General features: G+C 36.1%; 2 protein-coding genes across 3 annotated transcripts; both read left to right on the top strand.

Annotated features, from left to right (window-relative positions):
* Positions 1–3,141: 3,141 nt before the first annotated feature.
* hoxd12a (homeobox D12a) lies at positions 3,142–6,998 on the top strand. 2 transcript variants are annotated; one of them, XM_082176615.1, is made up of 3 exons: positions 3,142–3,415; positions 5,009–5,672; positions 6,187–6,998. In XM_082176615.1, exons 2-3 carry the CDS (start codon positions 5,153–5,155, stop codon positions 6,423–6,425), a joined length of 759 nt encoding a protein of 252 aa, XP_082032741.1. In that variant the 5' UTR covers positions 3,142–3,415; positions 5,009–5,152; the 3' UTR covers positions 6,426–6,998. The 2 variants fall into 2 exon arrangements, with proteins under 2 accessions (XP_082032741.1, XP_082032740.1); XM_082176614.1 differs by lacking the exon at positions 3,142–3,415 and having other exon boundaries at positions 4,799–5,672.
* Positions 6,999–9,936: 2,938 nt separating this feature from the next.
* hoxd11a (homeobox D11a) lies at positions 9,937–12,024 on the top strand. Its single transcript, XM_082176343.1, has 2 exons — positions 9,937–10,677; positions 11,333–12,024. Exons 1-2 carry the CDS (start codon positions 10,083–10,085, stop codon positions 11,563–11,565), a joined length of 828 nt encoding a protein of 275 aa, XP_082032469.1. The 5' UTR covers positions 9,937–10,082; the 3' UTR covers positions 11,566–12,024.
* The last annotated feature ends 1,802 nt before the right edge of the window (positions 12,025–13,826 follow it).

Here is a 13,826-nt window from a genome sequence, read left to right as displayed (position 1 = left end):
AATAAACATAAAAGCTTAACGGTCAACGGAGACTGTTCTCCGCTAACATATTTATTGAGTTTGAGTCCATATAAGACGATGAGTCAAATTACAAATCATATACACTGTGTGCAACTATGGAAGTACTAGTGGGATTGGATGAGGAGTTTAGAAGTTTTTACCCGTTCTCCAGCCGGTCTGCGTCAGGAACTCCGCTGTTCTCTTCAGCGGAACGACCTACTTCTATAAACTCCGAGTCTCTTAATCCTTACGTTTCGTTTCCAGCCCATTTTGCCCCAAATTCCTCAGTCACTTATGGATGTCATTTCGGAAACAGTTGTTATTGCTGCAAAGTACCACAGAACGCTTTGTTTCCGCCTAGTTTTTTTAAACAAAGTGCGAATGGACGGTCTGAACCCGTGGATAATGGTGATGCCTCCAGATGGTTTAAGGAGTTCGCTCTCTGCCAAGGTTATTCCTACCCAAGAATCCCTGCCTGTATTGATTTACCTATAGTTCATAGAGCAGGAGATCACACACATGGTACTTGTTGGACAATGGAAGACCACCAGCCATGGGACTGGTCAAACAATTGCAGCAGCAATCAACTTTATGACTCCAAACACCAGACGCAGAGCCCGCATATCTGGAAACCATCATTGGCAGGTAAAGACTCGAGTTCTGCTCTGTGAATCACTCCTCGCCTCTCTTCATTAGTTAGGTATAAAGTCACAACCTTTTTGGACACATTAAAGAGGCGCAAATCATGCACAAATTCTTTGATCGAAGGATCAAGAGATTTTCTCATGTTGTGTTCATTGACAGAGGATATTCTCAATTTAAAACATGTTTTTTAATTTTTTTTATTTTACTGTACACGCTTCGGTTTGGCAGCGTCTAATTGTCAAAATCATGTCAGTATCAAGGTAATTAAATAAATGAATCATTGAAACCAGAAGCACAGATTTACGCTAACCTGAAATTAACCATGACTCATATTAAAAAGCATTGGCGTTTAAAAAAAAAAAAAAAGACGTTAAGGTCAATTGCGATTTCCTAAATGTTACATCATTGTTAATGTTGGAATAATGGACAGGTCTTGTAACAGAAGATTGCTTGATTGAAATGACTTGTATTTCCCCAGAGGAAAGAGTTTCGTTCTGTCAGCGCGGGAGAAAGAAACGGGTTCCTTACACAAAACTGCAGCTGAAAGATCTCGAGCGGGAATTCACCAACACTAAGTTCATTACTAAAGAGAAGAGACTGAGGATCTCTGCTTCTACCAACCTGTCAGAAAGACAAGTAACTATATGGTTTCAAAACCGTCGAGTCAAGGATAAGAAGAGACCTAACAAAGACCTAAAATAATTGTAATCCTATTAATTAAGATTAATTCAATTGCTGATAGGCTATGGGAAGAGTTCTCTTTAGTAATGTTTATAAGTATTAGGCTATTATCTTTTAGTACAAATACTTATGTACTCAAAGTCGCAGTTCATATGTCCAGCTTTGAGTATTGAGATTGTCCTTGTATTTCAGTAGTATGAGATAAAAACAAATCTTATTTTTCAAAATAATATAAATATTGTTAAACCATTTTTTTGTAGCAGTATAGCATGTTTTCTGCGCTATATCCCAGACCACTGTTCTTTCCATGCTTTCAAAATGTGCAGATTGTGTACCATATTTGTTTACATTACCAGAGTTTTATGAGGAAAATCCAGAATGCAACACTGACGTAAATAAACATAATAATAATAATAATAAAAATGTTTCATGACATATTTCACATGTTCGACTAGAGGGAAAAACATTTGTTTGTCGGTGTTCTCTTTATCCATACAAGTATAATGACGTTGTTCTATACTGCAAATAGAATCATAATATCGTGCATGGACAGATTTAGTTAATTTCAACATTACGACCGTGAATGGTTTTCCCGTAACACCAAGTAAATGGCACGAAATAATTGTGATCATTTATTTATTTCCGCTTGCATTTGCATTATTCAGAGAGATATGCATGAAATTTATTTTGTTTATTGTCATTGCAGCTTCACTATAGGCCTACATTCAACAATGAAGCATTTGCCAAAAAAAGCGCTTCCCATCCCCATTTCCACGCGATTGGCTTGAATTTAGTATTTGACAGTCGACCTATAATTTTATGTTGGCCTACTTTGATTATAACGAATGAATTCAGTAGAGGATTGATATTGTTAATAGCATGGATTTCACAACTGTTGAGACTTGCAATGGTGTGTATTTTTCACAATGGTGTCCAAATTAGTTAATATGAAGAGGTCATTATAGGCATACCTAAGCACGATATTCAGACTCACAGTTATTTTGATTGAGCAGCCAAATTAAGTTGGTTATTTTTTTTTCGAAAAGCAAAAAAGACACCGTTAGCAAAAATAAAATAAATAAATAAATACACAATGCACAATTTTTGTTGCCTTTTAATAAAACAACAACAAACAAACAAACAAACATATATGAATCATCGTCTTTTGAAACTGGGTGTTCTCGGTGACCTTGAGACACATTGTCAGACTAAACCTTGACTTCAATAGGTCTCATGAATAATACTTGCCACAAATTCATGAAGCTGCGTCGCCATCTATAGGTCAGCATGTGCCTTGCATTAAGATCATTTATCCAAGAAATACTGTTTGTATTAATAAATGTTAAGCATTTTGAGATTTTTTTCAACTGCTGTGACCATTTAAAAGAGAATATGGCGCTGTGAGTTTTGAAAAAAATATGTAATATAAAGGTAATCTGTCACAATTGGGAAAAACGTGCAATCCACCATCAGAAAAGAATTCTATCGGAGGGCTGAGAAATCTCAACACAATAATAACAATTCCTGGCTGTTTTATGTTTTGCCAAATTGGTTGGCGAATTCGTACAAAGGGTTGAACAACGACGGCACTTCCACTTTTAAAGAACATGTTTATAGTTCTCTGTCATGCTGATTTCAGCTGTTAAAAACCACGCTGTTTCATCAAAGTATCTGCCTTTTTAAATGATTTTTAAAAGATTTAGACTGTCAAACGGATTTTGTTTCTACTGTTTTTCTGTCTAATTAAATGCACTTGGACTTGTTTTTGGTAAATCTGCGTCTGGACTTTGACCTTGAACTATACTGATGTAGGCTACTAACATATCCTTTCCATGTAGGCTACATATTTTTTTAAGGTTGAACGGATGAGAGTTCTGTGTTTTCAACACGCAATAGAACGTGAAACACTCTAAAGCAATCCCATTTTAAAGGTTTTCATGCGTTTACTGGACTCGTAAAAAGTGGGAGGTTGTAGGCTACTGTCTCCACTCTTTCCGGAAATTGCCTGTTTACAATAGTCATTTTGTCTGCTCCTTCATATGTGCACTTTCTTTAAAACGTGTTTTGGATCATCTGGACAAACCTTTAGGTAAGATAAAAAATGACTTTCATACCCTGACCTACTCTAAAATGTTAGAAACCGACAACAAAGATTATCCGACGACCTATAAATGTTTAATTTCTTGCACCGATAGCTCGGCACCTCAAGACCAACAATCGACTCAAAGTATTTTTTTTTAAACGAATTTAGATATCAGCCAACCAATGACGAAATCTTAAAAAATAATTGAATTGGTAGCTATTTAAAATTGTATAATACTGTATCAAAGTTATAAAATATCAAAACCTTTTTCGTTTACACCAAAAATGTGTTTGTGAGCTTAACGTTTACAGATGGCCTTTCAAAGTTAGGATTAAAACCAGTAGACTTTTTAAATGTATTATAAGCTCTATTTGGCTTTATCCCCGTGTTAATTTCACATTTATTTGTGTAGCTTTTCACAATACATATTGTTTCAAATCAGCTTTACGGAAAATGCATGTTTCTACATTAAAATTCAGAGTAATCTGTTATCCGTAAACTTAATGCGTAATGTGAACTTGACAATTCCACTTAACTTTTTTTTTTTTTTATTACGCATGCAATTTATTTACTTAATAATTTTAAGGCAACGGGTTTCCTCACTCTTTAAGTTAAGTCAACTGATTACTTTTTACAGTGTAGGCCTACAAATCATGCAGTTAGCTGTTTTATTTTAGCTGTATTCATTTAGACAGAAGCAATGATCTCATTAAAGCAGTTATGACAAGTTGTGATCATAATAATTAGGCTACAATATATAGAAAATTTGGCAGTTGTGATAGGCTTCAATATATAGAAAATTTGGCAGTTGTGATCATAATAATACAGGCTACAATATATAGAAAATTTGGCAGTTGTGATCATAATAATACAGGCTACAATATATAGAAAATTTGGCAGTTGTGATCATAATAATACAGGCTACAATATATAGAAAATTTGGCAGTTGTGATCATAATAATACAGGCTACAATATATAGAACATTTGGCAGTTGTGTTTACGATAACACAAACGCGGCTCTTTTGAAAGTCCATGTAGCCATTTCCTCAGAAATGCAGCATTGTAATGTTGTTTTATTACAAATGTATTTGTGTGTCTGTGTGTGTGTGTGTGTATAAATTATAGCACAGGTCGGTTAACAATTAAACATTTATTTGTATATCGCTTTTCACAATACAAATTGTTTAGAAGCAGCTTTGCAGGATATTACTATAACAGAACGTTATGTATTTGTATGTTATTTATTAAAAGCTACTAATTAAGTTTCAAACACTTGATTGAAAGTCATACCACAATCCGTGTTTGCCCCCGTAAGGCTTATGTGGCACGAATCTCACTCTGTATCCTTGATTAATAAAATATATCTGTATGCTTATGTGAGATATATTTTAAAGAGCTGTCAGGGTTTTCTGACTACCTTTTACATTACAGCAAAATGCATTTGAAATAAATAAGGACAATTAAGGACAAAGGAATATTATTGGGGATTGTTATTGATCTTATGATAAATAATGGCAGAATTATAATGGCAGTTACAGTTGCATCATGAAAAAATGTTCAAGGAAACTAAATATTTGCGTTTCTTTCTGACTTTGCAGCACTACTAGTCACGTGGGCGTGGCTAAACATTTTACTTTGCATATCACGTGATGGTGCATTAACAAATCAACAATTACCTTGCTCGTATTCTTTAGGGGTAACTAAAAACGGTTTTAAGACGCGTTCGGGCGAGCTCGTGAGAAATGTGCGAGCACAATCTCCTTAGCTCTGGCTATGTTGCTCCCCTTTTGAATTTTCACTCTCCCGACTCCCTATACCTCCAAAACCTGCGAGGCAATGGAGTCCATCTATCTGGCCTTCCGCAGATGTCCTACAGTAGAAGTGAGGTGTGCTCGCTCCCGTGGACTTCTCCAAATGCGTGCACTCCTCCGGCCCAGAGCCGCGCCTACAGTGGCTTCGCTCAGCCGTTTTTCAGCAATTCAGCCGCTGTGAGCGCTAGCCTCAAAAAGGGCTCACTGGAGGAATCCGGGAGGTACTACTTCCAAGATGTCAGCCACAAATCAGAGGAGCCAAGTCGACCTAATGCAGCTTACGCAGGAGAGCAGAGCTCTGGCTGCAACGAAGTTTCAAACTTGGAAAGGCGACAGCAGAACAGGGTTGAGCCGATTGAACTGACCTCCATCGACCAGCCAGTGACCGATGCTTCAAAGGCTCCAGTCCAACCATCACTTAGCAGCCAGACTAGGTCAGCCTTCTCTGATGGTACGCAACTTCTACCTTGACCCTGCCTATAGATGTCATACTCTGACCTTGATTTCAGCGTATTTTACCATGTAGACTTGTGTTTATTGTGTGTAATGGCAACACGATCTCATGAAAATGCGTATTTATAGCACGAATTGTATTTATCGTGCAATTTATACGCGAAAAAACGGTTTGTACGTGCTACGCAATGTAAACCCATATGCACGTAAAAACAAATTTTTTTGCGTATAAATTACACGATAAATACAATTCGTGCTATAGATACGCACTTTTATGCTTGCTTTGTTCAGTTATAGACAAGCTATTTCAGCCACTCTTAATTTTTCAGAACTTTTGTTTTCATACAATAGCCCACTGTCTGATTCCTTATGCTCCACGATATAGCATTTTAAATGTACCGGGGACAACAGAGTTGTGGTTGTCTTTAAGAGTTAACGTTTTAAGATGAAGATACTGATTCAGTAACATGAATGATGATGAGTGTATTTTTTTTTTCTTCCCTCCTCCTCAGGACTACCATGGTGTCCCTCACAGGTGAGATCAAGAAAGAAGAGAAAACCTTACACGAAGCCACAGTTAGCCGAACTGGAGAACGAATTTATGATTAATGAATTCATAAACCGACAGAAACGAAAGGAGCTTTCGGACAGATTGGAACTGAGTGATCAGCAAGTGAAAATCTGGTTTCAGAATCGCAGGATGAAGAAAAAAAGACTTATGATGCGCGATCATACCTTCACCATATACTAATTATTACTTTTCAACAATTGTAGGGTTTGTTTTTTAGGTGGTGACATCATTCATACAAGAGACTTTTCTTGCTAGTCCACCAAATCTGGAAACGATTTTCTCCCGAACACCCATGAAATGTAATTTAATGTTCAAGTTGAATATATTGAAATTGATATTTATTTGGCATATCGCTGCATTTATGTGTCTGCTGTATGTTTTTGGTGGAAAAACGAGAATTCCAAAGTTGTGATGTTTGCTTGCTTTATATAGCCTAAAAAAAGGAATGCTTTGTAGTTTAGAACAGCAGCAAATTTAGAATAGAGACGTGTATATTTAATTTGACATCATTTAAAACTACTCTGGGCTGCTAACATATAACTGGGAGTCATTTTTAATACATTTTGATAAAACCTAATTTGTATCTTGCGATCTGAAAATGTACATTTTACTTTTGTTGCGTTTTTAATCAAAACTGATGTGTAATATTTATTAAGTGTTCTTGTAAATTCTGCAGTATATTAAACTTCTGTATTCTTGTGTGATATTTGTCTGTTTTAATTAAGTGGGTGATTCTAAAATGCGCTAATAAAGTCCAAGCTCAAGTTCGATCTTTCTTTTGTGAATCTGTATTATTTTATATTTTCTTATCGAATTAAACTAGGAATTTAAATAGAAAACTAAGTGCTGTAACTATTTATGCATCAAGGGTGTATATGTAAAGGGAAAATGTACGACTAAACATAATTTTAACAGTATATTTACATTTGTAGAAATGTAGCGTACACAATGTAAAGATGTGTTATTAATGTAGCTCTTTTTATGTTTGCTTTAAGAGATACGTTCAAACTGCGGTCAGATGTTCTTATTTGTTCTTATAAATGAACTTGCTGATTATTTATTGGAATAATTTGAAAAGAGAGTATACGGAACAGGTAAAGAGGTATTAGTATTATCTTAGTTGCATGTATGCGTGATACAAAGACAAAACTCGCGTATACCAAATACGAGAACTTGCCTATATTTTTAATACCAGCATGATAAACATGTAACATGTATTATATACTTTGTAATTCCACATTTTTAATGCACATAGGTATTCTGTGTTTTCTATATACTTCACTTTCTGTTTATTTGCAAGGTATTTTGGTAAACAATGTGGTACAAGTATATCAGGTGTGAAATGAAAATTCTGATTAATAATTTAAGAGTAGCCAAGTTTGACAAAAGGTAGCCTAATAGTAATGAGTAAATAAAACCAGATAAATAAATAATTATTTTTATTATTGCCTATAGGCCTATATATTTACCTAACAAAATCTTTACTCTCTGCAGACTAAACTCTAAATTATAGGCATGGCTGCACTATACACTTTCACCAAATGTGTTTAAGCCTATTTTCATTAATATCAGGTATTATCATTATTTTAATTTAAAAAAAATATGTTCTACCTATCAATGAATGAGTGAATCAATCAATCAACTATTCAATAATACAAAGGTAAGTTTGGTCCAAGTTAATTATTAATAATAATTCCTTTAAAAGTTAAAAGCAAGCGGAGAGTAAATATTGGTGGCTCTGCCAGACGTCCTGCGACCGCTGTAGAAACTGGGGGCGCCAATACAAAGTTAAGGTCAAGTTAGTGGCTTTCTTGCACTGACTTTCTTTCTACTAAGAATACTTTGCGCATTTAAAAATTTTTTTAGCAAGAAGCAATTTTGAACTCTCACATATGGCCAAATCGCGTGACATAACTTTTTTGATGCGCTACCATTTAATAGCCTACTATTAACAAAGTTAGCTTCATATTATTGCAAAAAAAAAAAAAAAAAGTCTTTCTTTTCTTTCTTTTTTTTTTTTTTTTTGCTGTTAAAAAAAAAAAATCTTTGGACATCGACTGGTAAACGGATTCATATTTTGTTGGGCTCTAAAACTTTTGGGTTCTACACAGAACAAAGAAGCAACAAATGAAACAGTCTTAAGTATGGATCGCAAGGTACAAGATAGGCCACACGTTCTTGGTTAAGAAAGCGCGATACAGCTTCTATTTAAAATAAACTGTGAAAACTGTGTTTCTTGAGTGTTACCGCGCAAATTTAAGTTCTCATTTCGAATTCACGAGCTGTGCTTAAATTAACTAAAGATAACATTATGGTTAGGCTACTATTGGCATGTTACCAGATTATTTTTGTATTTTTTTAAATAAACCAGATTTTTATTTTAGTAAAAAAAAAAACCCACACCAGGCTGTCCAAAATAATATAATAACTTTGGTTGTTTATTTGTTTTATAAGCTTAACAACGCCAGTTTTGTGTGTTATAGTACATTTACATTTAGTCATTTAGCAGACGCTTTTGAAATACAGTCATTTGGCTGACGGTTACTATATGAGACATGTAGATATCTGGTGGGAAAAAAAGAAAAACGGTAAATATGCAGTTTTCACAGTCTCTCGGTAGGAATGTACCAGTCACTGTTTACCTCCACCCAGGACAGTACACCATAGCACATCCTTTTGTCTGTGCAATAAAATGATTTGGCTGACGGTTATTGGTGATTGCCGGCTGCGCATTGTCTCAGACCACAGACGTTCAAAGCCAGAACAGTTGTTTTGTACTTGGCAGTGTGAATCAGTGTATCTCTTCCTTTTGATAACTGTGTTCGCTACAAGCTTTACTACTGGAATACTAAATCGGACTAAATGCAGATTTTACTTCAAGCTAAAACAGAAAGGTACAGTTCTAAATATTATTACACTTTATTATACATTGCCCTTTGTCGTTTTTTGGAAAAAGCATTCTTGTACAATGTTTACATCGTGACTAAATTTTGACTTTCTGTAGACTGTGTAGAATAAACAGAACATCTGTTTTCGCTGCCTCATAACAAATAACTATATTTGGTGAACTGCATTACGTTTCTCTCGTTTTCTGTCTCACCTCTCAAATCTTATTTTCCTTTTTCCCTTTCTCTTTTTCATTATTTCCTATGACATGTCTCGTATGTAGCCTAAGGTATAACAGGATATGGACTTTAAATTTCCCAGAATTTCAGTAAAATAACATTATTACAGGTTTAGAAAAGAGATGCAGCAATTCTTATAATCCGGGTAGGCTAAAAGGGGAGAGACTAAAAAAAATGCAATTTTGTTTCATAGTCAAAGTTTTCTTTCGGCCGTGAGGTTAAGTGGTTGGAAAACCTAGAAAAATATAACAATAAAGCAATTGAATAATACAACTTGATGTCGTACATTTAAAAAAACACACACAAAAAAAAACATTGTTTAACGTTGCGATGAAGGTCTTTTATTTAATTACCTATTGCATGATTTTAAACAAAATATTTGACGTGGTATTTCTGTGATTGTTTACTAATGCCTTGCAACACATGGGGGAATTAACATGGGAGTTTCAAAAATGTAGGCAACCAATGACCTGCCTCATGCTGTTACATATGAGTCGCTCACTTAATGACTGATATTGATGTATGGTAATTTTTTTTTTACCGGATCACATGACACAATTACCTCAAGAATCGATCAAGATGAATTGCACGTCAGCGTACGTTTCCGATTTTTTCTTCCTCGCGAGTCCTATCCACACGCATATGGTGCAATAGATGGGCAAAGTTTAACAGTCAAGCTGACGATTTTTCCTCTCTAAGGCTAAAGCGAGCAATGACCGACTACGATGATCGCGGCAACTGTGCATCTAATATGTATTTACCGTACTATGTTCATGATTTCTCGTCGGTCTCATCGTTTTTACCACAAACAACGTCGTGTCAAGTAAATTTCCCATATTCCTCGAACATAGCGCAAGTCCAACCTGTTCGTGAAGTGACTTTCAGGGACTATGGACTGGATCATCCGAGCAAATGGCATTACAGGGGCAATTACGCTTCGTACTATTCAACGGAGGAGATAATGCACCGAGATCTCCTACAGTCAACAAACAGAGCGGAAATTATTTTCAAAAACGATTCCGTGTATAGCCACCATCACGGTGGTAATAGCTCCTCGTGCAATTTCTTTACCAACGTCGGCCGAAACGGGGTACTTCCACAAGAATTTGATCAGTTCTTTGAGACTGCGAACTCGGAGAAGCCCAACCCTGAGCAGTCCGAACAAAAGCCAGATACAAGTGTCCCCGGAGATGTTGCATGCAATGTGTCTACAGATAGCGCGGAGCAGACCAAACAAGACCCTACAGAAACCCTGGAGGAGGAATCCTCGATATCAACCTGCGATGAAGAAAAGAACAACGGCTCAAGTAGGTTCACGCGTCTAACGCGGTTCAGTCTACCCTAAAGCGTTTATGTGGCACTTTATAAGCATGCAAAAGTTTTTATATAGCTTGTAAGATTCTCTTTGCAGTCGTAAAAATGTTTAATATGGGGAAGGCGCTTTCGTCGGATCATATAGGCTACTCAAAACATTTCGTTTATGAACTGTTGTAAAGACTAGTCGCGATTGAAATTTATTTTAGAAACCTTCAGCCTGTCGCTTGTTTCAGTGTTATGCAACATTATGACCAAATATTTTAACTTAAAAGCGAAAGACTTTTAATCAAATCGAAAATACACCGACGGGCTACTCATGTGCGCGTGCGTTTGAACGTAAAGTGTGTGTGTGTGTGTGTGTGTGTGTGTGTGTATGTGCATGCGATTGTGGGCCGTTTGCGTGCATGTGTATATTTCATGTAGCAGTGTTTGTCTCGTTGTATTGCCTCTGTAAACACACTTTCGTTTTCCGAGTGTTTTGTCTGTGTATGTGTAATGCGGATTAAACTAAAGTTTTGTATGAAAACAAATTAGGCATTAGTATCCGAAGTATAGACTCGAACTTTTAATGCCATCTGCAGAAACATCTGCCGTTGTAGAGTTCAAATTCATTGCAATGTAATCAAGTTGCGTTTCTTTTTGTAGGTGCAACAAAGTCCAGAAAAAAGAGGTGCCCATATACGAAATACCAGATCCGAGAACTTGAACGAGAATTCTTTTTCAATGTGTACATAAACAAAGAGAAGCGTCTGCAGTTGTCAAGAATGCTCAGTCTCACAGACCGACAAGTGAAGATTTGGTTCCAGAACCGAAGGATGAAAGAGAAAAAGATGAACCGAGATCGTCTCCAGTATTTCACTGGAAATCCATTGTTCTGAAAGTCATGATATACTTGCCGCTTCGGGAGACGATGGCTATCCTGTTGTGTCATGATTGTGGGACATCATCCATTCGTCGGACACATGACTTATTTTCACGTCAACGCTGTATTTTACTATGCAAAATACTTGCTATCTAAAATGAATTTTATCCGGAATTAAAATTCTGCACAAATTATCTACAACAATGTATCCGCAGTGAGGGAAATGATCAGTTATCAGGAACAGGTACCTCGACAATCTCTTCATACTCTGTGATAATGCCATTGAAATTCAGTAGCTTTGTATTTGTATTTATTTATTGTATTTTTGCATTCTCACATTGTAAGCAACCTTTGGTTACATCCAATCAATAATTACATTGAGTTAGAGCTGTGTATGCATTTATTCGTTTGAAGCATGTAATGTATCTATGTATTAAATAAAAATACAGCAAGTTATTTGCAGATTTTTTATTAATTGTTGTGACGTGTCTTTGTGTGTATGGTAGTGCGCGCAACAGAATGCGTTATTTAACAGTTATTTATTTTCATTAAATAAAATTATTTTACAGAGTTGCATTTCAAAATGTTAGGCCTACTCATTTTCCAGATGAATGTTGGTTTCGCTTATTACAGACGAAGAAGGAAAGTGAGATGGAGAGAGAACAATTTCCAATGGTAACTTTTATAGGTCTTTGACAAATTTCTATCCTTGTATGTTGTTTTACACTAAGGCTATTTACTAAACCTTGAACAGTCTAGACAGTACAATAAACTCTGGGCAGTAAATTAAATTGGGGCTATTGGACCCTCTATCCACTTCAACTGTGACTTTGCCCTGAAACACAAAGGGTGCAGATGTTTTCTTTTTTCTGTCTAGAAAGAGGAGAACTGAGTACTATGTGAACAGATAAGAGTGAAAATCTAATAATAGGCTAGGTGTTATCTTACAAAAGAGGACTAGTTTTCGAATTGAACTACTAGGCCTATATGCGTTAGACATCACCACATTTCGACAAGCTTATTTCTGTTTACGTCAAATGTAGCACGTGAACACTAACCGTCTTAAACACAGTGGTTTACAAAGTTCGATTTCGTCAACAACTTCGAACGTAAAATGAAATATTGTATTTGAACTTCTGTTACGTCAAGGTCGTCACCCTTAACCTTATCGAATAAGTAAAGGCGCTTTTTTTGCGGTTCTCTTTGAAAAACTACGCCCTCTCAGAGCCGCCGCAGTGCAGCACGTCCAATATGGCCGCCGCATCCCCTCAATCCCACTGATCTGCCTTCAAAGGCCTTCACACTGATACATCCGATACTATAGGTTAAATACTGCACATAGCCGCCGTTAAGCCTGGTGAAATGCTGTGTAAAATAAAACCATATAATACAACCATATCAAATCCTCCATAATGTTTTTCTCCAACATATGGGATTTAGGCAAGGGTAACAATGCAGTAAAAGTCTACACTGTTTACGTTTAGCGCCTCAGTGGTGTTTTCTTAAGATTATGCTATAAGAACCAAAAAGCTCCCAAAAGACAGTTGGTGCAGAAATTAATTGTCATCTTATCAGCGGACATATAGGCTTACTGTAAAGAAGCGGCTACCTCTGTGGAGTCAGAATATGCTGGAAATGCAAACCCGATATTTGCAGTGGAGGCAAACGGAGAATCGTACAAGCTTTTGTTTCCTAGATATGTGTAACCTAAATCTCTCAGCCGTACAGGAAATTCCGTTTATAATTACAAATTAACACTGTATTGTTGTGAGTTTTATAATAGGCTTCTCTGCCAGTAATAATAAGGAATCTTAACATTGACAACCCCTTTATTTATGTACATTTTGTTTATGCTGCTTGAAGCCACGAGAGGGCGAACTCACAGCAATGATCGGACCTGGTGCTGTGTGTAATCCAAGTGCAGTTTTCCTCTTAAACAATGACTATGATCTTGAGCGGAGTTATGTGATCTAATCTAATGTTTTTACGCCCGTTTACTGGCGGTATGTTATTATTGAGATTCACTCTTATTCTAAATTAGATTTACCCTGTTGCATCATGTCTCAGAATAACCTGAAAACCGGGAAAATATATTTTAGTCACGTACGTATCTTCATCTGCATAGTTGAGGAAACAATTTCAGAAAACCTTTTCTTCATAGTCTCAGAGGTTAGCGTGCCTTTTTACAGTCCCCTCTTTTGGAAACGTCCCCTTCGATAAAGACCATACATTAACAGAACCAACACCACCATTATTATTATTATTATTATTATTATT

This window comes from Leuciscus leuciscus, assembly GCF_965113295.1.
Source record: "Leuciscus leuciscus genome assembly, chromosome: 7".
Classification (NCBI taxonomy): Eukaryota; Metazoa; Chordata; class Actinopteri; order Cypriniformes; family Leuciscidae; genus Leuciscus; species Leuciscus leuciscus.
This window is presented reverse-complemented; position numbering and strand designations above follow the sequence as displayed.

Coding starts and splice junctions, on each gene's coding strand:
- hoxd11a (XM_082176343.1), top strand. CDS start 10,083: ATGACCGACTACGATGATCGCGGCAACTGTGCATCTAATATGTATTTA. Junction 10,678..11,332: donor AGAAAAGAACAACGGCTCAA/GTAGGTTCACGC, acceptor TTCTTTTTGTAG/GTGCAACAAAGTCCAGAAAA.
- hoxd12a (XM_082176615.1), top strand. CDS start 5,153: ATGTGCGAGCACAATCTCCTTAGCTCTGGCTATGTTGCTCCCCTTTTG. Junction 5,673..6,186: donor TAGGTCAGCCTTCTCTGATG/GTACGCAACTTC, acceptor CCTCCTCCTCAG/GACTACCATGGTGTCCCTCA.